Source organism: Lacerta agilis, chromosome 1, assembly GCF_009819535.1.
Source record: "Lacerta agilis isolate rLacAgi1 chromosome 1, rLacAgi1.pri, whole genome shotgun sequence".
NCBI classification, from domain to species: domain Eukaryota; kingdom Metazoa; phylum Chordata; class Lepidosauria; order Squamata; family Lacertidae; genus Lacerta; species Lacerta agilis.
In genome coordinates, this window is record NC_046312.1 from 21,769,053 (window position 1) to 21,792,136 (window position 23,084).

The 23,084-nt window shown below is 39.9% G+C and overlaps 1 protein-coding gene across 5 annotated transcripts in view; it reads left to right on the plus strand.

Annotated features, from left to right (window-relative positions):
* TTC7B (tetratricopeptide repeat domain 7B) overlaps positions 1-23,084 on the plus strand; it is a 102,874-nt gene that overhangs the window by 42,440 nt on the left and 37,350 nt on the right. For all 5 annotated transcript variants that reach the window (XM_033141232.1, XM_033141195.1, XM_033141205.1 and 2 more), the window contains 9 exons: positions 3,329-3,392; positions 4,217-4,354; positions 7,936-8,019; positions 8,978-9,082; positions 10,803-10,920; positions 11,082-11,139; positions 13,080-13,152; positions 14,592-14,752; positions 18,321-18,437. In XM_033141232.1, coding sequence (XP_032997123.1) covers positions 3,329-3,392; positions 4,217-4,354; positions 7,936-8,019; positions 8,978-9,082; positions 10,803-10,920; positions 11,082-11,139; positions 13,080-13,152; positions 14,592-14,752; positions 18,321-18,437 — 918 coding nt within the window. The remainder of the gene's footprint in view (positions 1-3,328; positions 3,393-4,216; positions 4,355-7,935; positions 8,020-8,977; positions 9,083-10,802; positions 10,921-11,081; positions 11,140-13,079; positions 13,153-14,591; positions 14,753-18,320; positions 18,438-23,084) is intronic.

The following is a 23,084-nucleotide window of genomic DNA, read 5'->3' on the forward strand; positions in this document are numbered from 1 at the left end:
ATTTGGCACTTTGGACTTGGTAAGTGGAGTGAAATTTGTTCTATCCGACTTTTTTGATATACTGAATTATGCATAGAGTAGAATATTAGTGAAGCATTTCCTTAAAGGCGTAACAAAAGTAAATTCCCAGAAGAAGAAGAAATGTTCTTCTGGTCTTCCTTTCCTTATTACATAAAGAAGTTTGTTTTCTGTATTTAATACCTCTGAGGATTCCTAAATAGCTTGATCTTTGCTAATATTATGGGAAGGGAGGAAAAAGCAAGAAGAACAGAAGTACAGGAAGTAGGTCTTACACCAGATAGGACTATTTGTCATTGAAGCTTTATACTGCCTACTCTGGCAGGTAGCATCTCTCCAGGATCTTGGGCAGAAGTAGGAATGGTGGAAAACCACTTTGGGCTGCACTTTCAGGTGAATTGATCTAGATGATGATGATGATGATGATGATGATAATGATATACCCCACCCATCTGGCTGGGTTTACCCAGCCACTCCGGGCAACTCCCAACAGAATATTAAAAACACGATAAAACATCAAACATTAAAAAACTTCCCTAGACAGGGCTGCCTTCAGATGTCTTCTAAAAGTCAGATAGTTGTTTATTTCCTTGACATCTGATGGGAGGGCGTTCCACAGGGCGGGCACCACCACCGAGAAGGCACTCTGCCTGGTTCCCTGTAACCTTGTAGTGAGAGAACCGCCAGAGGATCCTCGGCACTGGACATTAGTGTCCGGGTAGAACAATGTGGTTGGAGACGCTCCTTCAGGTATACAGGACCGAGGCCATTTAGGGCTTTAAAGGTCAGCACCAACACTTTGAATTGTTTGCACCTCCTGCACTGATGCAGGTGGGATATAATTACCTTTCCGATTTTGCACTTCTTTAAATCTTGTGATATAGTTATCACTTCATAACCATACCAAAATGAGTTAAAAACTATGAACTTTAGGATAAATCGTCTGCAGCAATGCCATTGGTCACTTGATAATACCAGGAAATAGAGCCTTTAGTGTCGTCGTCCCAGGATTGCGGCTTACTCTGCTAATAGAGATTCAGCCGCCTTCTGTTTTAACTTTTAAACTCCTGCTGAAAACTTTTCTATTCTACCAGGCCTATGCAAGCAATTAAGAATGCATCTTTCCACAATAGTTAATTGATGTCTGCTTTTAACTTTTCAAAATATAGTTTTGTGTCTTTTTGTTGTAAACCGCTTTGATACTTTTCATGAAAAAGTGGTCTATACATATTTTATAAATAAAATACATTTAGAAATGTGCACATTGAGATAAGATGCATATATAAATATTATGTTGTCCTAAAAGATGTATAAAGATAAACCAAGCCGTACCTTGGTTTTCGAACAGCTTAGTTCTCAAATGTTTTGGCTCCCAAACGTTGCAAACCCAGAAGCGACTGTTCCAGTTTACGAACTATTGTTGGAAGCCTAACGTCCACCAGGGCTTCCGTGGCTTCTGATTAGCTGCAGGAGCTTCCTGCAGCCAATCAGAAGCTGAACTTTGGTTTTTGAACATTTTGGAAGTCAAATGGACTTCCAGAACGGATTCCGTTAGACTTCCAAGGTGTGACTGTAGTTCAATACCAATTTTCATACAGATTTTTTTAAATGTTCAGATTAATGCAGAAATGAGGTAGAATGGACAGGAATAAACACATGTAAAATTGACGTGGACCAGAAATAAAGTGGTCCTCAGACAGAGGTCTTTCCCATCACCTGTTTCTTGATCTTTTTAAACAGGAGATATCAGTGACTGACAGGTGCCTAAGACCAGTGATGCAAATCACTCAGTCACTCAATAAATGGAATTGGCTTTGTACCTCTGAAAACTCAGTAGTGTGGGGCAGAGGAGAAACATCATCATGTAATTTAATCTGAGTTTATTGTTTCTTCAGTGGGCATTCCACAAAGTTCTGTCTATCTCAGGAGCATTCCCCTTGCCCCTGCCAACCTTCCCTTATTATTATTATTATTATTATTATTATTACTATTATTATTATTATTATTTTAAAAAAATATTTATTCATGTAGCCAACAGGCCCTTGCAACTAAAAATACAGATAAAACAGATAAAAACACTGGAGAAGAACCAGTCAGATATACAAGTACCGTGTTTCTCCTAAAATAAGACACCGTCTTATATTTTTTTCCGCTCAACAAAACACAGTATGGCTTATTTTCAGGGGATGTCTTATTTTAACCGTGTCGCATTGGTACGCTGCATAGCCACAGCTCTCCAGGCTGTTTTAATGGGAGGTACCACGTCACTATGGCTTATTTTCGGGGTATGGCTTATTTTTGGGGAACGGCTTATATTTCGCAAATGCATAGAAATCCTGCTATGGCTTATTTTATGGCTATGTCTCATTTTAGGAGAAACAGGGTATATGAGTATACTAGTAGATCATATGGAACCCCCAGGCTAAATGGCCGTTTTAATAGTGATGTCGTTCTCAGAGAGTCAAACGGTTTTCTATGTTATTGTTTCTGTTCCTACTAGAAATAAGGTAAGGCAATGAGGCCCTAATTTGGCAGCCTAAAATGGTCAGTAGAGATGGTAAGATTCTCTCGTTCCTCAGGGCTGTATAGATATGCCAATTGAGACAAATATAGGCCTCGGGTGCATGGGCTAGTCATATATACCAAATTGTGGCCCTTAGTCTCATTGCCCTCTCGATGAATCTGGCGACCTTCTCTGTTGTCTGAATGTTCTGGTCCAATAACAAGTGAAATATTGTGGCCGCTGATGAGTGATCTGGTACGGAAAGTAGGAGGGGAGTAATTATCTCCATATCTCCATATTCCCAATTAAGCAGAAAAATGACTGGCATTGTAGATCTTCTAAGAAAGAATATAATAATGCAAAGTGGTTCAAGCAAATTAATGCTATTAAGAGTTTGGAGAGCAGCTAAAATGCAAGGTATTGTGATCCAAATATAAGAAGCCTAGAGAGAAAATTTAGTGTTGGCTATTGAGTGTGTATTGCTATAAATCCAGAAACATGAAGGTAGTGCCTTTGAGCACAAATGCAGTGTGGCAATTTGTAGTTGTCAAAAATAGCAAATTGGTTTGAGCTGTTAGTTGTTGATCCTAATTACTGAAGTTTTGTTAATTTTCAAAACATCTTTTAAAAATAGCTGTATTTCCATTATTTGATTTGCTGAAGATACGAAACCCAAAATAGGTTTTCATAAACAGTGTTTTGGTAAATCATTAATAACACAAAATGTGACACAGCAGTTAATTATTGTATGTAAATGAATCTTGAATAACTTGATTTTTACGGTAATGAATACTCAATTTTTAACAGCATTTTCTGTCCTCAAGAGAACACTGAAGAAGCGCTCTTGCTGCTGCTGATTAGTGAATCTATGGTAAGTGAACCATTTTTCTTTATGAAGGAACCCTCATTTACATTCCTGCCGTTGCATTATTAACCTTAGTCAACCTTTTCACACTATGATTTACTCCCATTTTGAAGATGAGCATATGGTGTACCATACTTCAGGCACTCTGTAGGATCTGTACTGCTTCTGGCATTGCCATCGTGGGTGTCTGCAACTGTGTATGTTTTTGAGCTGCCAGAAGATCCAGGGCTGAAAGGAAATGTCAGTTTTGTTCAAGGGGAATTATACTCTTAATCTATGAGGATGTGTTTTCAAGGCAATATATGAGTAGTTAAGCTTCTAAAAGCAGAGTGCTCCTTATCGACCACTTTGAAAACCTACCCTGGTGACTGATTACCTTGATTCACTTATTTTTATTGACTCGAACCATTGGCCGTCATCAGCGTCTTTTAAAAAAGGCAGACAACTATGAGTGTGAAGTCTTGTTGAAAAGTAAAGGACATGGCGATCTTCTCCCCTGGTCGGATATAAAAGTAAATTATCTACTAATTTATATCTAAAATCCTACAGAGGAATACGTTTAGAGCAATTCATCTTTATTGCTTAAGGCATTCACCAGGTGAATAAACAGATGCCATATGTACTATTCTTCTTGTGGAGAGAGGTTGTTCAGCATCTTTTCATGTTTTTGAACATCTCAGGTATTTATGGTAGTTGTGATGCAGTTCCTTCATCCAAAGCAACAAAAGTTTTAATTTGCTATTCCATTTTGGAGAACCCCAAACATGGGACTTGGTTTTATATATTTTGTTCACTGATCCTCTCTTCTCATTTTTGGTCTTGCTATCCAGGCTAATCGCGATGCTGTGCTGAGCAGAATACCAGAACATAAAAATGATCGCATCATCAGTTTGCAAAGTGCGTCTGTAGTCTATGACTTGCTTACCATTGCCTTGGGAAGAAGAGGTCAATATGAAATGTTATCAGAGGTAGGCTGTGACCAATGAAACCAAGGCCCAGAGGTTCACCTAGGCGACATTCTGGATTGAGAGCATATGAAAAGTTAACTCGTCAATTCAGCATAGCATGGAGCAATCTGTGTATCATTCAGCTGAACGTTGACTTTGTTGGATATAATACAAACACTGTCTTAGAGATAACAGTCATTGTGTAATGTGGACACAAATAATGGAATGTAATTCATAATCAGTGCAGCTACACATTTCTTCAACTAGATGATTGTAGTGTTTTTGTTTGGCACACCTTGTCCCAAATTAAACAGTTGGATTCAGGTTCACACTGCTCTATAGTTAGGAGACTTTATTACTTGTTCAGTACCAAATTTGCTGAGCTGGGTATTTGAGTGATCCCACCTTGTGACTGTCTTTAAGATGTTGTATCTTGCTGATACAAAATTTAGCAGCTACAGCTTAACAGAAGCCAATTTTTAAAAACCATTTACTACTAATATTGAGCCAACTTCAGTGGCTTTTGAGTTGTTTCTAGGCCCAATTCAAACTGCTGAATTTTATCTTTAAAGGCTTCAATGGTTTTGAACCTAGGTATCTTACATTCTGGCTTTTCCCATAGATTGTTAGTTGAATTCTCTGTCTGGCTAGTGTCAACATGTATACCTCAATGAAGTTTCTGCACATTTTTAAAGTAATGTGAGTTGAAAGTTGAGATTTTGAAACCATGTTACCTTGACAGGCTTTTCTTTTTCCTTACTGCCACAATAAGTGAATGAATGTCCGACCTTTATTTTATGAGAATCACCATAGTGATTCAAAGCCTGGTTGAAGAAAAAGTCACCATCACATTAGGCAAAACCAACTTGAATGTTTTCTTTGTCTTCTTATAACTAGAGTCTGTGATAAAAACAATATTGCAAATGAATTCTTAGGGTCGATTTTGTTTTGTTTTGTTTTAAGAAAAAAATCATATACATGCAGAGTCCTGTTATTTTCTAAGGTTACAATGCTATACAAGCTTACCTGAGAGTAATACTTACAGAATTCTGGGGGACTTGCCTCAGAATAGACATGTATAGCATTGTTTTGGGGTATTTGAAGTAACTTTTAAATTTGACATTTATTGAAAATAAATTAAAATTTATCAACGCTTATTTAAAAAGCCAAGTTAAGTGTGCGTGTATGAATAGATATTCAAATATATATATAGACCAAGTTAAAATTATTTAACTCCCCTGAATTCTCAAAGCGAGGGAGGAAAATGGTATGCTGTGCACACATCAGGGGTGCTATTACTAACAAGTGTGTAAAAACATAGTACTGCTACTCATGCTACAACTTCTCTCTGTGACTACGTAATAAATGGCCTACCTAGAAGATGAAGATGTGGGGAAATGACTGTATTAGGTCAGAAAGTTTGAATGGTCCCAGTTCACTACTTTAGCTTGGCGTTGTTGTTGTTGTTGTTATGGCTGAGTGTTGGTGAATCAAATATTTCAACTTTTAAGTTCTATATTGTGAAAAACAATATAGGGAAAATACTTGTGAGGGGAAATACTTTAATCTTGTCATTGAAAAACAAATCAATGGTTCACAGCAAGTAGATGCAGGACTTGGACTGATGCATGCAGCTGTGAGGAACTGAGCAACTCAAGCAAGACTTTGCATGGAAATATTCAGAGTATACTTGCCAGGAGATCACCATGATGGTTACAGTAGCTGGTTTCCTTTTTGCAAAGAGTTGACCTACATTTCTCACTTTTCCAATTTGGATCATGCACTTTTGCTTTGGAAGGTCGTATCTGTAACCTTGAACCTACTTTGGAACTTTCTTGTTACACTTCCCTTGACTTTTCCCTTTTATCTTACTCTTTTTACGGACACAGATAAAGCCAGCTTGTGCTTTGTCCTCCTGATCTGTGTTCTATTGATTCCGTTGTCTTGATCAGTAGAGCTTTTGAACTGGAATAAATCAGAGATTTCAGAAGCTGTGCACTTTGTGACCTAAAGTGTTTGAGAGAGGCTTTTTTCCTGCATCTATCTCAGCATGAAGAGTTTTTATGAAGTGGCTTAAGGAATATGCTAGGAGTTAAGGGGAAAAGAGAGGGAAGGAAGAAGAGAGACGAGAGGTTCTCCCCAATGCAATGAACAATCTGTTCCTCTTGGGAAAATTAAGTTTGGGTTTACTTTAAATGTGAAATTTTTAAAAGAAGGGAGGATTTGCATTCTTTGATAAAGAGAAGCTAAGTTGCTCATAATTTTACAGAATCCCCCCCCTAAAAGAGGGAAGAGGAAGGAGAGGTTATTAGACAGCATGAGTAGTATATTGTTTAAAGCCCTCCAACCAGTCCACCTCCTCCCCTACAGACTCTCTTGAGAGTTAAGAGCAGCTGAAGGGATGCTCTTGGTTGTTCTTCTACTCTCAGAAGCTTTTTTTTTGGGGGGGGTAGTGGCAGCCTGGAAGAATACATTTTCTGTTGTGGAATTCCCTCCCCACAGAGATGTGTATTTTACTTTCCCTATACAGCTTTTGAGGAGTGCAGAAGACTCATGTCTTTTCCCTTGCCTCTGACACCTGATACATGTGCTTTCAGGACCTGCCTTATTCCTAGGGCTGCAATTTGTGTTTACTGTTCCCTCCTGGGAGCTGCTGGTGAGGGCCGGATAATAAGTGTAATAGTAATAATAAAAATAAAAGTAATAACAACAGAAAGCAGGTTTCACTCCATATTTTGTGGGCCCCATGCAAGAGATCTGCAGTATGCTCAGCCCATCCATTTTCTATCTCCAGTGATAGGGGTGGGGAACTTTGTCCCCTAAGGGCCAAATACCCTTGGAAGAAACTGCTTAGGGGCCGCATGTCCAGAGTAGGTGGGGCCAGAAGAAACATGCACCCCATTCTTGCACACATTGCGTTTTCACACATCACATTCTCTCTCTTGTACGTTGCCTTACATACGGAGCGATTGGCTAGGATTTCATCTCTGTGCACTGAGAAAGTAGAACCCACAGAAAGAAAAAGCAGTGATCTAGCCATGCACAAAACTTCCTTCATGGCTTATGTGCACCCACATGAAGACACCCTTCTGCTTTGTTCCTTCCAGTACACAAGTGGCTGAACCGTTACGTGGAACCCCAGAAACCTTGGCTAACGGTTTACAAACAAACCAGAATATTAAGGCATAGCTTGAAGTTATTAAGTTATTTCTTTGGTGTGTAAAGAAAGCCCAATACCTTGTGGAAGGAGACCTGAGAGATGGGTTCATATTGTGGTGTGGAGAAAAAAGTAGGTTAGCAGAAAACGTGTAAAAAAAAGAAAATCCCAAGTTACAATTGTAATAAATTTGCGCTCTTCAAGTTAATGCAGCGATGTGCACTTCATGAGTCATAAAAATGTAAAAGTAGCCCTCCGTTTTTTGCATTCTGAAATATTACTTTTATTGCAATTTTATTTTATTGAGAGATTTATTTAATTGTTGCTCATTTATATAGCACTTGCAAAAAGCCAAGTGCCTTATAACTTTTGTTTCCAGGCTACTGTTGGAAAGATGCATTCTATTACTTCAACTGAAAATGTGTGTTGTTTCTTCTTGTTTTAGTGCTTGGAAAGAGCAATGAAATTTGCATTTGAAGAATTCCATCTTTGGTATCAGTTTGCACTGTCCTTAATGGCAGCAGGAAAAGTAGGTCTCTTTGCAGATTTTGTTTTATTGAGGTCTGCTACTTATAATGTGGGCTGCAATCCTGAACATGCTAAATCAGTGGTGTTTTAGGGGGTTGTACTTGGGTGCAGGATTGTAGCTTTAACTCCATTTAACACCAAAGTACTTTAAGCCATGTTTACTGTCTTTGTGCAAGACTGAATATAATTTCAGTATGGCAAACACTTTTATATGCTCACCATTTAGCTTAGCATACTGCTGAAAGAGGTTGAATTCCATTTTTTTTTTGTTTCAAGTGACTTGAAACTTTTTAGCAATAATCTGCTAAAATTAATCCCTGCAGGAGATGTGTTTTCAGTCACTGTCAATGTTTTATTCAGAAATTCTGCCCTATTTTTTTAAAAAAAAATTGAGAAAAAAGGTCGATAACTAGATGGATAGAAATATGAAATGGCATTTGTTAGTTCCCTGGTTTTGAAATATTCCCTCCCTTCCGTTCCCTTTTCTTTAGAGCAGCCTCTTCACTCATAAATGGGAGAGAAATGGAACATAAGTTGTGCCGGGGGGGAAACAGCCATAAAGGGGAGGTATTTGGTGGTAGTTCTTGCTAATATTTGGGTTGTTAATACCAGACTATTTTATTTTAATACCAGTGTGGCAGTGTTCCTCCATCTCTTAAATACAGCTTACTGGCTTGTCTGCGGCTTGGAAATTAGACAAGTAGCCTGGGACCCACCATGTTTGATAGCCTGGCTGTGTGGCACAGGATGCAATACCTATTCCATTCTCTGAAAAAAAGATACTCACAATCAGATTTGTGGGTATTGATCCTATCATGGAATTAAACTAATGCCTTTTATTTGAAATTTGTTTAGAATTCTTTTGTTACAGCTTGGAAGGGGCTTAAATGGCAAAATGCAAAATTCTTACTATATTCCGCTACCCTGGTTGTCTTATCCCGAGACATGTTTTTGTACAGTCTGCTCGAGCTGTGAAGGTCTTGAAAGAGTGTATACGGTTGAAACCGGACGATGCCACAATCCCACTTCTTGCTGCCAAATTATGTATGGGATCCCTTCATTGGGTAAGTTGTTTATTAGTTCTCTGAGTCAAGAAAAATGGGTATTTAAAGAAATATGCACACATGCCGTTGCTTTGTTGTTTTTGATCCAGCATGATTTATATTGAACGGAAATGTGATTCCTTTTGCTAGGTCAAAATAACAAAATTCCAAGAATATATCAGATTGAAAAGAATATACTTTTAAAAGAGTGTTGAGATCCCCAACCACTGCCACAATCATTTTAGAATTTTTGAGCACCCTGAGCTGAGTGTCAGGCTAATTTCTAGAGATGGGTAAACTTGGTTCAGATTGGAAACGGGTTGGTAATTGCAGGTAGCATTGGAGAATGCTAATATATATAGGTTGATAAAAGCTGTAAATTGACTTGTAATTATGGTGCATGTGCGACTCTTTGGAATACATGAATACTCTCAAAAACTGGGGTGTGCAAGTTGTGAAGCAGCATGTTGGTTGGATTGGATAACCCTATCATTCTATGTTGCCCAGGCAAAGGTTGCGATTCTTAAAAGTTCATCTGATTGCTCAGAAGATTAATAAAAATGTATCAGTTTAAAAAAAATGCATGCCACACCAAGCACACTGTTACAGATCATCCACAATTAACCAACCATATGAGAATAATCTCCAAAAAAGGTGGATGCAATCATTTCCAACTTGGAGATTCCAGACCAAAACTGATTGATAAAGTCAGGACAGAAAAACACCCTGGCAACCTTCTATAAATACCCTATTCTATAATTGTGCCTACCCATTAATCACTGAGAATGGCAGCCCAATTGATTGTAACATTTAAGCAGACCCCATTTGAAATAGATCTGTGACCATTTGGAGTGAACAGGGTTCTGTCTATAAACTGTTGTTGTAGTTTAGTTGTGTCCGACTCTTCGTGACCCCATGGACCAGAGCACGCCAGGCATTCCTGTCTTCCACTGCCTCCTGCAGTTTGGTCAGACTCATGTTGGTAGCTTCGAGAACACTGTCCAACCATCTCGTCTCTGTCGTCCCCTTCTCCTTGTGCCCTCCATCTTTCCCAACATCAGGGTCTTTTCCAGGGAGTCTTCTCTTCTCATGAGGTGGCCATAGTATTGGAGCCTCAGCTTCAGGATCTGTCCTTCCAGTGAGCATTCAGGGCTGATTTCCTTAAGAATGGATAGGTTTGATCTTCTTGCAGTCCATGGGACTCTCAAGAGTCTCCTCCAGCACCATAATTCAAAAGCATCAATTCTTCTTTATGGTCCAGCTCTTACTTCCATACATCACTACTGGGAAAACTATAGCTTTTACTGGAGAGCCAGTGTGGTGTAGTGGTTAAGAGCGGCAGACTCGTAATCTGGGGAACCGGGTTCGTGTCTCCGCTCCTCCACATGCAGCTGCTGGGTGACCTTGGGCTGGTCACACTTCTTTGAAGTCTCTCAGCCCACTCACCTCACAGAGTGTTTGTTGTGGGGGAGGAAGGGAAAGGAGAATGTTAGCCGCTTTGAGACTCCTTCGGGTAGTGAAAAGCGGGGTATCAAATCCAAACTCTTCTCTTCTTCTTCTTTAACTATACGGACCTTTGTTGGAAAGGTGATGTCTCTGCTTTTTAAGATGCTGTCTAGGATTGTCATTGCTTTTCTCCCAAGAAGCAGGCATCTTTTAATTTCATGACTGCTGTCACCATCTGAAGTGATCATGGAACCCAAGAAAGTAAAATCGTATAAATCTGTGCTTTTGTTTTCAGTTAGAAGAAGCAGAACGGTTTGCCAGAACGGTGGTTGAAATGGGGGACAAAACATCAGAATTCAAAGCGAAAGGTTTCTTAGCCCTGGGACTGACTTACAGCTTACAAGCTACAGATGGTAAGCATATCAGTTTATAAGGGTAAAGTGTCAACAACATAGAACATTTAGAAATATGTCAAACAGTCAAAAGGATTCATTGTATGTCCATTTTTTATTATTTAAAATAATGCTTGGTCTGAAGCCTCTGCTTAATATGACTAATTAAATCCTGTTTTTAGCTTCTTTGCGAGGGATACAAGAGGTCCTGCAGCGAAAGGCTCTTCTTGCATTTCAAAGGTGAGTGGGTGTTAATCTTTTCATTCAGCTGTAGATAATGAAAAACCTTATGTGTATTTTTTAAAAGAGATATTTATAAATGATTATGTAATGCGGATTTTACCTCTGGGAGTCTGCGTGCATGAGTACAGAACATATTGCGTTAACATTTGCTTCATCAAGTAGTGCTGGCAAATCCTTTGGAATCAGACTGGATTTCCTCTGATTTCATTATTAAAGGTATTTTTGTTATCAGCTAGTAGAGAATAATGTTTGTGCAACATCTGTTTAAAGAATGATTCTTTGTCTGAATACACATTTTGTTCCAGAAGAAGAAAATGTAGCTCTGAATAGCATTCCCAAAATTGACAGAATATACTGTATATGATATTGATGTTGTTTTATTAGATTGGTTTAAAGTATTTATTGTTCATTCAGAGATTTAAACCCTCTTATTCTAAGAGGTTATGAGCAATTGCAGTGTCTTCACCTTGACTTGCATTGTGGCTCATGAATTCTCATAAAGCAGAAGGATGAAAATAGTGTATTACTGCAATCAAGTTGTGTTTTAATAAAAGACTGAGAAATACCCTATTATCTTCAGTCACAACTTCTAGCTCCTTAACTATGTACACAGGCAGAATAGTTGCATGAGCAGAGAATTAGGGCAGATCCATTCGATAGTAACATGATTGTGAGCCGTCTCTAAATTTAATTTGTACCTCAAGCAAGATAGTGATTGACTGATTGGTGCCCTTAATAAATAAATAAATTTACATTTTTATGTAAACAGACACCCCACACCTGTTAGTACTTGAACTTCCTGATCCTTTCTGATGTTTTAATTGTTTAGTAAAGCACAGCTGAAATTAAGGCATAAAGACAGGGTGAACATGCTTTTTTACGGGGGGGGGGGGATGTTCTGAGTTAGAAGGCTTCTGGAGAAATTCCTTTCTGACTCTTACTCATGACCCTCCAGCAGTGGAAAATATGGATTTAGCTATCATATACACTTTCTTGCTACAGATGGCATCACCTCTGTCATCTCCTGTACCATAGCAGGCATTTGTGCAAGCAGTATTAAATCTGGATTATTTCTGGGCTATTTACAGAGGTCTGAAATTGATGGGTGTCATATAGATCAGTGGGCAGCTGCCAGATGGTAACAACTTTAAGTCAGTCCTAGCTTTAACTGGATTTTTGAAACAGTAACCTACAAGATAAAATCTCTGTATCCCATTATTAATTCAATGAGCTGCCTATTTATCAGTTTTTTTTAATTCACTTCTTAAAAATAGAATAAAATGTTAAAGGTCCCCTGCCCCTTAACCTCAGAGCAGAAGGTATTCTTCCTAATTCAAGAATATTATTACTTCACTGCATATTTTGCTTGTGAGCACTAGACAATGGAAACCTTGAAATAGGTCCCTGGGAAACGCGTGAAAGTGCCTCCATCTGCCATCTTCCTCAGATGTTCCAAATATTTGATTTTGCATTTATGTATGTATTCAAATATTCCAACGCCTGCAGGCCACAGGTTCCCCACTCTGAACTAGAGACTTACTTTGCAAAGCTGTGGTAGAAGGCCACAGAGAGAGTCATGAGAAATATGAGGACTCTCTTTCTTCTAGTTCACCTTTGCCTCTCCTGCCTTACACCCTGTCAATTTGCTCCTGATTTTTGTTTTTAACGCCCACCACATGCAAAACGATGGAGTAAATAAAAGCAGAGATCCTCACATGAACTGTATTGTTGATACATTAGGCTGATGGCTGTAATGTTGTGGCTGAAGATGGGGAAGATGGGGATGCTAGGAAGGCTGAGAAGTAGAGTTAGCTTCCTGCTCAGGAACAAAATTCTGCTGGTAGATCAGTTATCAGCAGTACAAATTGACAAATACAAAGGTAAACCTGGACATTGAAAAGTAACTTGATGGTCTAAATACGTTTACTATTTTTCAGGGCTCACATCTTGTCTCCAACTGATCACCTGGCAGCATTTTATCTAGCTTTACAGTTTGCTATATCCCGACAGGTTAGTTCTGCAATTGTCACGTTACTGGGTTCCCCCCCCCCATATTTTTCAACAGAATATATATGCTGGTGGAGGAGGGGGTCAACAAAAAAAATCCCTACAGGGGGATAATTAGGGAAGTATAAATAATAGCTGTATTAGTTAATGATCATCTCTGTGCGTTCATATTTATTCTTGATCTTCCTGTTTCTAAGAAGTGGAACGAACGTTTTCTTCGTCCACCAAGAAGTGCAAAGAACAGTTTCAGGTCCTTCGTACCTTGAAAACAAGGCTCTTATGCTGAAGTGTTTAAGAAGAACTGGAGATATCTCTGGGATGCATCTAGCCTTCAAAGTCCAGAAGCACAAAGGCTTCTATATTTTTACTCAGCCTTCTTCTCTGTCCTGCAAGCACCATCCCAACATGAAATCCAGTCCCTTGCTGCCTTTCTATTTTCTGTTCTCTTGAGAGAGTTGTAGGGTACTTCCATATGGAGGCATTCTATTGCAAATGAGTCATTCATATCAGATTTTTCTGAGTGTGCATCTGTCATGTTACCTTCCACACATTCTCATTTTTCAACCATTGATTTTCATGGCTGTTCTGTCTCTTGCTGTCCATACCGGTGACTAAAGCTTGGCAATTTTGTCTGGGTGGGGTTTTTTGTGGTCTCCCCTCCCCCCACCATTATTTTATTCCATTCTGGATATGTGTCCAGGTATTTCTATATCTGTGCTCCTTTAAATAACCAAGGTCTTACGCATGAGTGCTAAAGAGTTTTTGCACAAAACCTCTGTATTAAAGCCTGATGTATGTTCCACAGTTACAGTGGTGGTAGCACTGAAGCAAGGGGCACCACTGATGTTTCCAGCAGTGTTATTCTTGAGACCTCACTCATCCCCAACCATGTGGTGTAGTTAGAACCACTCCATATTCATCATTCATTTTGAACGGCAGGGCTTTGTTCTGATAACAAATTTTGGATGACCATCAACACCAGCCAAAATGGTGGCCTCCTGTGTAATTATGCTTGTTTCTTGAAGATTATTTGATGTTTTAATTTGTTACATAAAATGCTACAAAGCTGAATTTTGTTTAGTCAGAAGAAAATCTGTTAACTTGCAAAAATCCCAACACCTGAAACACCAAAGCTTGTTCCAAGTTGCTTTACATTTTGAGTGCAAAGGGAAAATTTTAAAGTTTATTTTAGGAAGCTAATAGGAGTCACATACTTTGGCTACTTTTCATTGCCAGTGAGCGGCAAGATCATCAGTGCCTCTTGACACTTTTCTGTAGGGAACAGATATATATATATGTGTGTGTGTGTGTGTGTGTGTGTGTGTGTGAATTTTTCATTGGTGGAGGCACTTTCCATTCCCATTTCTTCCTAATCTCCAAATGCAGGGGAAATTATACTGTATGTGATAAGAATAACCCATTTCAACTTTTCTTTCAAATAGATACCAGAAGCTTTAGGATATGTTCGTCAAGCTCTTCAGCTTCAAGGAGACGATGCTAACTCTCTGCATCTCCTTGCCCTCTTGCTGTCAGCTCAGAAACACTATCACGATGCTCTGAATATCATTGACATGGCCTTGAGCGAATACCCAGAAAACTTTATGTGAGTAGGGTTTGGTTTTTTTTGGTAGTTTCTATGCATATGCGTGCTTAGTATGAGACAAAATTTAAACCCTTGAAATGACTGAGCCATTTTTGGCCTTGCAAATTTTGTGCATTGCGTTTCTCCCCTTTTCCATGTTGCAGAAGGCTATAGCTTTCAAACGTTGTGAATAGCAATGTGATATTCTGCTTCCTCAATTCTTATTTTTCATTGCATTGGTGTGCTTTTGCTGCACAGTAATATTCACAGACCTTAGATGATACATAGAATGAAAATGACAAACTCTCGTCCTCTCCTTTTCTTTTCTTTTCTTTTCTTTTTTAAAAAAGACATGGCCTCCCTTTGCAAAGTTGATGGGTTCCATAGAGTAGATTATCTTGCTGCTTTTCATGATAAATAAATGAGAATAAAGAGCCACATCACAAAACAGCTGAACGGCAAATATCGGTAGCACTCATTCAGCAGACGTGTGCACATTGATGTGCTTACAATGTCACTGGTTCTTATCATTCTGTAAAAACAAGTAGTGTATCAGAGTGGTTATGAACATGATCTGTGAGTCGGAAGTTCCTGGTTCAAATTTTAACTCAGTTTTGATCTCATTTAATGGCTTTAAGCGAGCTGCCATTTTTCAGCTTGATTCCCTACCCCTGTAACCTGCTGTGTGTAGTAATATTGGCCTGCCTTATAGGGGTGTTGTAATGATTATCAGAAAAATGTATGTGCTTAGGAATAAGTGTTATATTTCTACCTGGTGGTAGTGTAATACTATTAAAGTAAATGTAAATATTGAAACACACACACACACACAAGTGTAGACCTGTGTTTCTGCTTCTGAGGGCTGAATTTCATGACAGGCAGAGCTCTAGGAAACCCCAGTTGCCACCCAAGTATAAGAACCTAAGAGCCCTGCTGGATCAGGGAGCAGTACTTAAGTAAGCTTGAGAGCCAGTGTGGTGTAGTGGTTAAGAGTGGTAGACTTGTAATCTGGGAAACCGGGTTCGTGTCTCTGCTCCTCCACATGCAGCTGCTGGGTGACCTTGGGCTAGTCACACTTCTCTGAAGTCTCTCAGCCCCACTCACCTCACAGAGTGTTTGTTTTGGGGGAGGAAGGGAAAGGAGAATGTTAGCCGCTTTGAGACTCCTTCGGGTAGTGAAAAGCGGGATATCAAATCCAAACTCTTCTTCTTTTTCTTCTTTTTGTGGGGAACTGGCTAATGATGGGTTATGGCAGTTTATAAGTTTTGGGTTTATTTACCAATATTCAGGTTGAGCATATGTGGGAGCACAGCATAAATGCTCCCAACGGCAGCATCAGATCTCCAGTGTGAGACAGCCAAGACCCCAAAACACTGTTAGCTTTCAAAGCCCAAATCTGCTCGTTCTCCTTCTCTGCTGGCCTCCGGCTCAGATTTGACTCTGGGCTCAGACCTGACAACTGCAATCTGTTGTTTCTCCTTGCCACCATTGATCCTCTGCATAGTATTGGACTGCAAGTTATTTAGTGGGCCATATGCGATTCTTGGGTTTAAAAAGTCACTATATCATTTGGCTGTGGCAGCATCTCTAGAGATTGGTAGAGAGAAGGGAAACAGCTTGATGCTTTGGGATTGGAAAATGAACCACTCTACTGCAAAATTATTGTTTTTCCACCTTAGTGTTATCATGGCATTCTGTCTTTGGTTAAACTTGTATTAATTTTTTTCCCTTTCATTACTAATGAGTATCAGAAAATATGGTCATCATCACTAATGAACATCAGAAAAATATGGTCTCCTGGTGGACAAATATCAAACTACAAACTCTACTTCAAGTAGACATCTGTCAGATGTTGCTTGTGTTGTTTAAAAAGACCCTTAATACATTTATTTACTTCAGTTTTTATTGCTCCAAGTCTCTATGGAGAAGCAAAGGAATAGTTGTTAAAAAGAATGGGTAATGATTTTCTTTCCATCGTAGCTTTCAAATATTTTTTAGGACACTGAAGATTTCTCACTAAAGCTATTGCCGCAGAACAGGGGTACATTTACATGGCATCACTGTTGGTTCTCATTGATATTACTGCTTTCCTTATTCGTGTTAGCAGATAACTGTTTTGAAATAGGGCCATTAAGATTAACTGGTTTTTAGTTGTGCCTGAAATTCCTTCTACAAGTACTAAATTTCTCAAAAAACAGGGTCAGATTCTTCACATATGCTGAAGATGTAAGTCATGCTGGTTGGGTTCCAGTTGTTTATCTGACTTTTGTACTGAGAGTTGCTGCCTGCTCATAGCCATTACCAAAAACCAGCCCAGTAATATTCCATCCTACTGTTGAACTATAGGAATACTGAGTTGTAGTAACAATCTGAGGCTGATACATACTTTTGATACACAAATTGGTGTTTTCATTAGAGTCCAGAGTCTGTAGAATTGATGCCCTCTAATAGAGAGGGTTTTGGTTAAGGGGGTGGTACATGACTGGACCACTATTTAAATCTACCAAAAAAAGTGATGCAACAGTCAAGTGCAGAATCTTTCTCAGTGTTTGAAAACAGCTGTGAAATTCTGAAAACATTTTACCACAGCATAATTAAAACTTGATCAGACCAGCTGACTTGACACAATCCCACAGGCACTTTCTTGCCCATTGCTGAAAGCAATTGTGCATTTCCAAGCAAAACTTGCAAAACCCTCACAAATCCCCTCCTCGTGTTTCTGGGCTGCTTGCCTTTTTTAGAATTACGCCTACAAACCAGTTCAAAATGTTCTATTTTGGTGGATGGAATTGACAGATTAGTTGACTTAACACATTTCTCATTCGGTACACCTCTAATACACTTGCTTTCCCTATAACAGTTAGTTTTCGCTCCTCCTAATTGCTTCCAATATAATTTAGAGGCATGCAACCTTTAGCAAAACAAACTGGTAAGCAGAATAAACCATTGCATTATTCAAGTATAATTTCTTCAGCATTGAAACAAAATAGAAAATTCTTTCCAGTAGCACCTTAGAGACCAACTGAGTTTGTTCTTGGTATGAGCTTTCGTGTGCATGCACACTTCTTCAGCATTGTAATGGTTCCTTTTTCGCTGCCATAAAGCTTAATAGAAAATTGGTTAGTTTTGGCTGCTGACTAAAGTTTTTTCAAAGTTAGAGTGTACATATTGGCTTGGTTTTTGAGTCCACTTTCATGAGCTACTTTTTGAAGAAGAAAAATGCTGCTTGTTTGCTCTTTTCAAAGAGAACATCTGCCTCTGTGCTCTAGAACAGTGATCTAAAACCTTTTATCTTTAGGGAACCCTTTTCATATTGACTTGCCTGCCGAGAAACTCATTCATGTGGGTAACCTAGAGTAATTGTGAAAGCACTGAAGTTCACAAAAAAACGACCCGCTAGGCTTGTTGAGTCTTAGCATCACTTGGCATGAACCAAAGCTGCTTGTCTGCTTTCCATAGGCATCTGGGATGGGCACTGGAGGAAGTGGGATGATGGGGTAGATGGCCTTTGCTCTGTCCATCAGGGCTGCATTCATGTTTTTAACGTCCTTTATTATTGAATTACAGTTTGATTTCTTCTCCTTCTCAGATTACTGTTTTCAAAAGTCAAATTGGAATCACTCTGCCGGGGCCCAGATGAGGCACTCCTCACTTGTAAACACATGTTGCAGATCTGGAAATCCTGTTACAATCTCACTAACCCCAGGTAGGACAATACAGAACAACATGGAACACATTCTGTTTGTGTGTGCAGGGGGCTAGAGTGAATCCTTTGCATATAAATAAAGGTTGGAATTCAACATCACACTCTTCCAGTCATTCTGTTTGTGCAAGTATTGCAGCCTGCCAGATGGAACAATCCTCTCCTCCCCACCACCACCGTTTTGTGTTCTGGGTGTTCTCTCCCCCCCCCCCTCGCCAATGGGGGAGCAGGAGGAAGAAAGGGCAGCGCAGCCCTGTTGCACAAGGAGATGTCCTTGTGCTGGAATTTTGCTGATTGGTTAGGTGAATTCTGCTCATAGCTTGTTTTGGGGGGGTATCATACTCCAGTTTATATTTCATGCAAGGTTTTGTGGATATATTTTTGCTTACCATGTTAGTTGCTTTTCTGTTATGGGTGTAGTGTATATGCATTGGACCGGCTTGATTTCTTTATTTAACTGGAAAGAATCCTAACTGTTCCACTTGAGTGACCTTCAAGATAGTAAACAAAAATGAAGTTTGGGTTGTATCCAATTGTGGCATTCTGCTGACAGAGGGCTCTTTGATTCAGCAGAGGCTTCCATTAGTTGAGATTGTAGGGCAACGGTTTTTTTTGATTTTCCCCTTCCCATTTCCTCGTCCGTCCCCCCCTGCATGCCCAATCTGCTCCAAGAAGACATGAAAATCTCGAGTGAGTGAAACTCTAGAGTGGTTTGAAGTACAGTACAAATAGCAGAAATTCTGATTTGCTTTCAGTAAAAAGAGAGGATTCATCCAGCTTTGCAAGGCAAAATGAGAATCTTGTGAGTAGAAACGTTGGGTTTTTTCCTGGTAGTACTTTACAACTTTCTGCTGCTACATTCCTGTCAAGTAAATGAAAAGATACAGTGACGTTGTGCCGCAGCAAGGCATATCAGAGTAATATTCCATCCTGTATGATGCTATCAGATCAGCAAGGTCCCCCATGCAGCGTATCACATTTCCCTTTTCAAATTCTGTAAAAGCCAGCATGTAATAGCTCTGGCCCCACTGTGAGTTAACAACCTTCATGTTGCGCTCTCTTTATGCCAGGTGAGAACTGGCTCGGAGTAAATGCACCCAAGCTCTACTTCGGCAGTCTTGCAGATGTCATTCACTGTCAGACTTCAAATGCGTGATCCAAGATGAGACAAACATTTTATGTTCTGCATAAAGGCTATGGATTTTATGGCTTCCCCTCCACCCCTTCAAAATGTTGATTCATTTAAGCGCATAAAGCAGGCAAATGAGGCAGAGGGGAAAGTATAACTTACCAGTTATGGATTATGCATTATGTCATTGGTACACGTGATTACAAGGCTGTGACTCTGTAGACCTGGTTGCTCCCCTCATTACCACTACATTTCCTTGTGGGGTGGCAAGTCATAAAAGTTTATTAAGCCTTAAGAATGTTAGAAGAGTCCTTCTGGATCAGATCAAATGCCTATCAAGTCCAACACCCTGTGTCTCACAGTGGTCAGTCAGGTGCTTCGGGGCAGTTCACAGGAAGAACATTAGAGCAATAGCCTGCTCCCAGTTCCTTTGCAACTGATGATCAGAAACATATCACCTCTGATCCTGGAGGTAATATACAGATGATACTCAAAAAAATTAAAATATCGTGGAAAAGTTCATTTATTCCAGGAATTCAACTTAAAAGGTGAAACTAACATATGAGATAGACTCATGACATGCAAAGCGAGAAGTTTAGGGGCATCCCAGGCTTCATTTTATGACTGGTTAACAGTTATCAGATACAGCAATGAACCAAGCGAAAAGGGCATCTTATTCTGTGCCTGCCACCCATCCTATTATGAGTGATTCGAGGTATTATAACATCTGCCTATGACCACAGCAGTAGTGTGGGCAGGGCTTGTTTTTAATAAGAATACTAAAAATGTTGTTGTTGATGATAGTAGTAGTAGTAATAATAATAATAATGATAATAATAATGCAGTAAAGGTAAAGGTACCCCTGACCGTTAGGTCCAGTCGCAGACAACTCTGGGGTTGCGCGCTCATCTCGCTCTATAGGCCAAGAGAGCCGGCGTTTGTCCGCAGACAGCTTCCGGGTCATGTGGCCAGCATGACTAAGCCGCTTCTGGTGAACCAGAGCAGTGCATGGAAACGCCATTTGCCTTCCCACCGGAGCGGTACCTGTTTATCTACTTGCACTTGACGTGCTTTCGAACTGCTAGGTGGGCAGGAGCTGGGACCGAACAGCGGGAGCTCACCCCGTCGCGGGGATTTGAACCACCAACCTTCTGATCGGCAAGCCCTAGGCTCTGTGATTTAGACCACAGCGCCACCCGCATCCCCTTAATAATGCAGTTGTTGTTTAGTCATTTAGTACTACTATGTAAATAATATTTTTTTCCAGTTCCCAGTAATTTCACATTTCTGTGCACAAGTTTTAATTCAGAGAACATACGTGGGGGATTGTGCTTTGAATTAATAAAAATACCCTGTCCTCATTCAGTAGGTATCTGGGAAATATATAGTTAAATCAATTGCTCGTCTCTAAATTTTAAAAGTTGGTTTCAGTCATATCTAAGTCTACGAATTGTATTTTGATTAAGTAAAAAGTGGATTACAGTTGTTGCTGTTCCTGATAGAATCAGTAGACTCAGAAGCAGCCTTTTTCATCTTAAACACATTTTGAAGCTATTTCCCCATTCTGTATTTGCAAAATGTTCTTCTTATCTGAGTTTCCAGAGTGCTGATTTGAGCAGTGCGATGATAGTTTCCTTTTACACCTAATTTCAGCATGATATCTATGTGCGCACAATTGCAGTAATATGTTTAAACCTTCAAACTTCTGCAGCTTGCTTGATGTCGGCACAGAATCTAATCATGTTTGGCCAGTGCTTTTCTGATGAGCTTGATGCACTCTTGGCTAAAAATATTTTTTAGTAGTGATTATCATGGAGAGCAGTGTGCATTTTGACCTGCAGTGAACCAGAGAAGTTATACCATTCCAGTGGAAAGTACTGTATATAATTTTCAAATGACATCATTTGTTAGCTGTTTCAGTTTCCCCGCTTCTTACTAAGTCAGTTAGGGTGCAGTTGTAACATTGCTTTTTCTGCCTTGAGTTTAGAAATGATGACTTAAAAAATAATAATCTGTTACTAAAAAGTAAAACACAATTAATTCCCTGGCTGTTGAATATATAAGAAAAGAACTTTCCTGCATCACATGAATTACCACTATATTCTGCTCTGGTCAGACCTCACCTGGAATACTGTGTCCAGTTCTGGGCACCACAATTCAAGAAGGATACTGACAAGCTGGAACGTGTCCAGAAGAGGGCAACCAAAATGGTCAAAGGCCTGGAAACGATGCCTTATGAGGAACGGCTTAGGGAGCTGGGTATGTTTAGCCTGGAGAAGAGAAGGTTAAGGGGTGATATGATAGCCATGTTCAAATATATACAGTGGTGCCCCGCTAGATGAATGCCTCGCTAGATGAAAAACTCGCTAGACGAAGGCATTCGTCTAGCGGAAGGCTGCCCCGCTAGACGAAAAAGTCTATGGGGCTGCCTCGCAAGACGAAAAATTTTCGTCTTTTTTTTTTCGTTTTGCGGAGCGCGGCTGTCATTGCCGCTCCGCAAGACAAAAAACCCGCTAGACGAAAATTTGAGCAGAACGAATTATTTTCGTCTAGCGGGGCACCACTGTAAAAGGATGTCATATAGAGGAGGGTGAAAGGTTGTTTTCTGCTGCTCCAGAGAAGCGGACACGGGGCAATGGATTCAAACTACAAGAAAGAAGATTCCACCTAAACATTAGGAAGAACTTCCTGACAGTGAGAGCTGTTCGGCAGTGGAATTTGCTACCAAGGAGTGTGGTGGAGTCTCCTTCTTTGGAGGTCTTTAAGCAGAGGCTTGACAGCCATCTGTCAGGAATGCTTTGATGGTGTTTCTTGCTTGGCAGGGGTTTGGACTGGATGGCCTTTGTGGTCTCTTCCAACTCTATGATAATCACCAGTAAAGGTAAAGGACCCCTGGATGGTTAAGTCAGTCAAATTTGGCTTTGGGGTGCGGCGCTCATCTCCGCTTTCAGTGCCGAAATGCTTTTGCGTACCTGTGCCTAATGAAAACTGGGATGACTCAGGGTTGTATGGTGGCAGTGGCAACAAGTGGTCTGTCTCAGTACGCAGTTATTGTACCTTCTCTGCCAGGTCAGTCAAGATTCAGAACCAGTTGTGCAGTGGCTGGTACACCAACTGAATCCCTATTACTGACTACACACACTTATAATGGACAGTGTCTGAGTGTGCATAGCAAATAATAAACCATCCTTATGGACTACAGCAGCTTGTGTTTCTCACCCATTAATGCTCCTGCCTGGGCTGCCCAGCTGGAAGCAACTGAGACCTGTGCTAGCCAGCCGAGCCCTCACAAGAGGTTATTTACCTTCAGCTTCATTTTCTTCCTCACTGACGTTTGGCACAGCATTGTTCAAGTATCAAGGAAGTAATTAATAGAGCTGTTTCCAGGAAATGTGTGCTGACTGATGTAATAGTTATTGGTTGATAAAATGAACTAAGGAAGGTCCCTTCTGTTTCCTGTGGATTACTGTAATTGCATCATTGCACAAGGAATTAGCTGTGTGGGTGTCTTACAGAGGTTT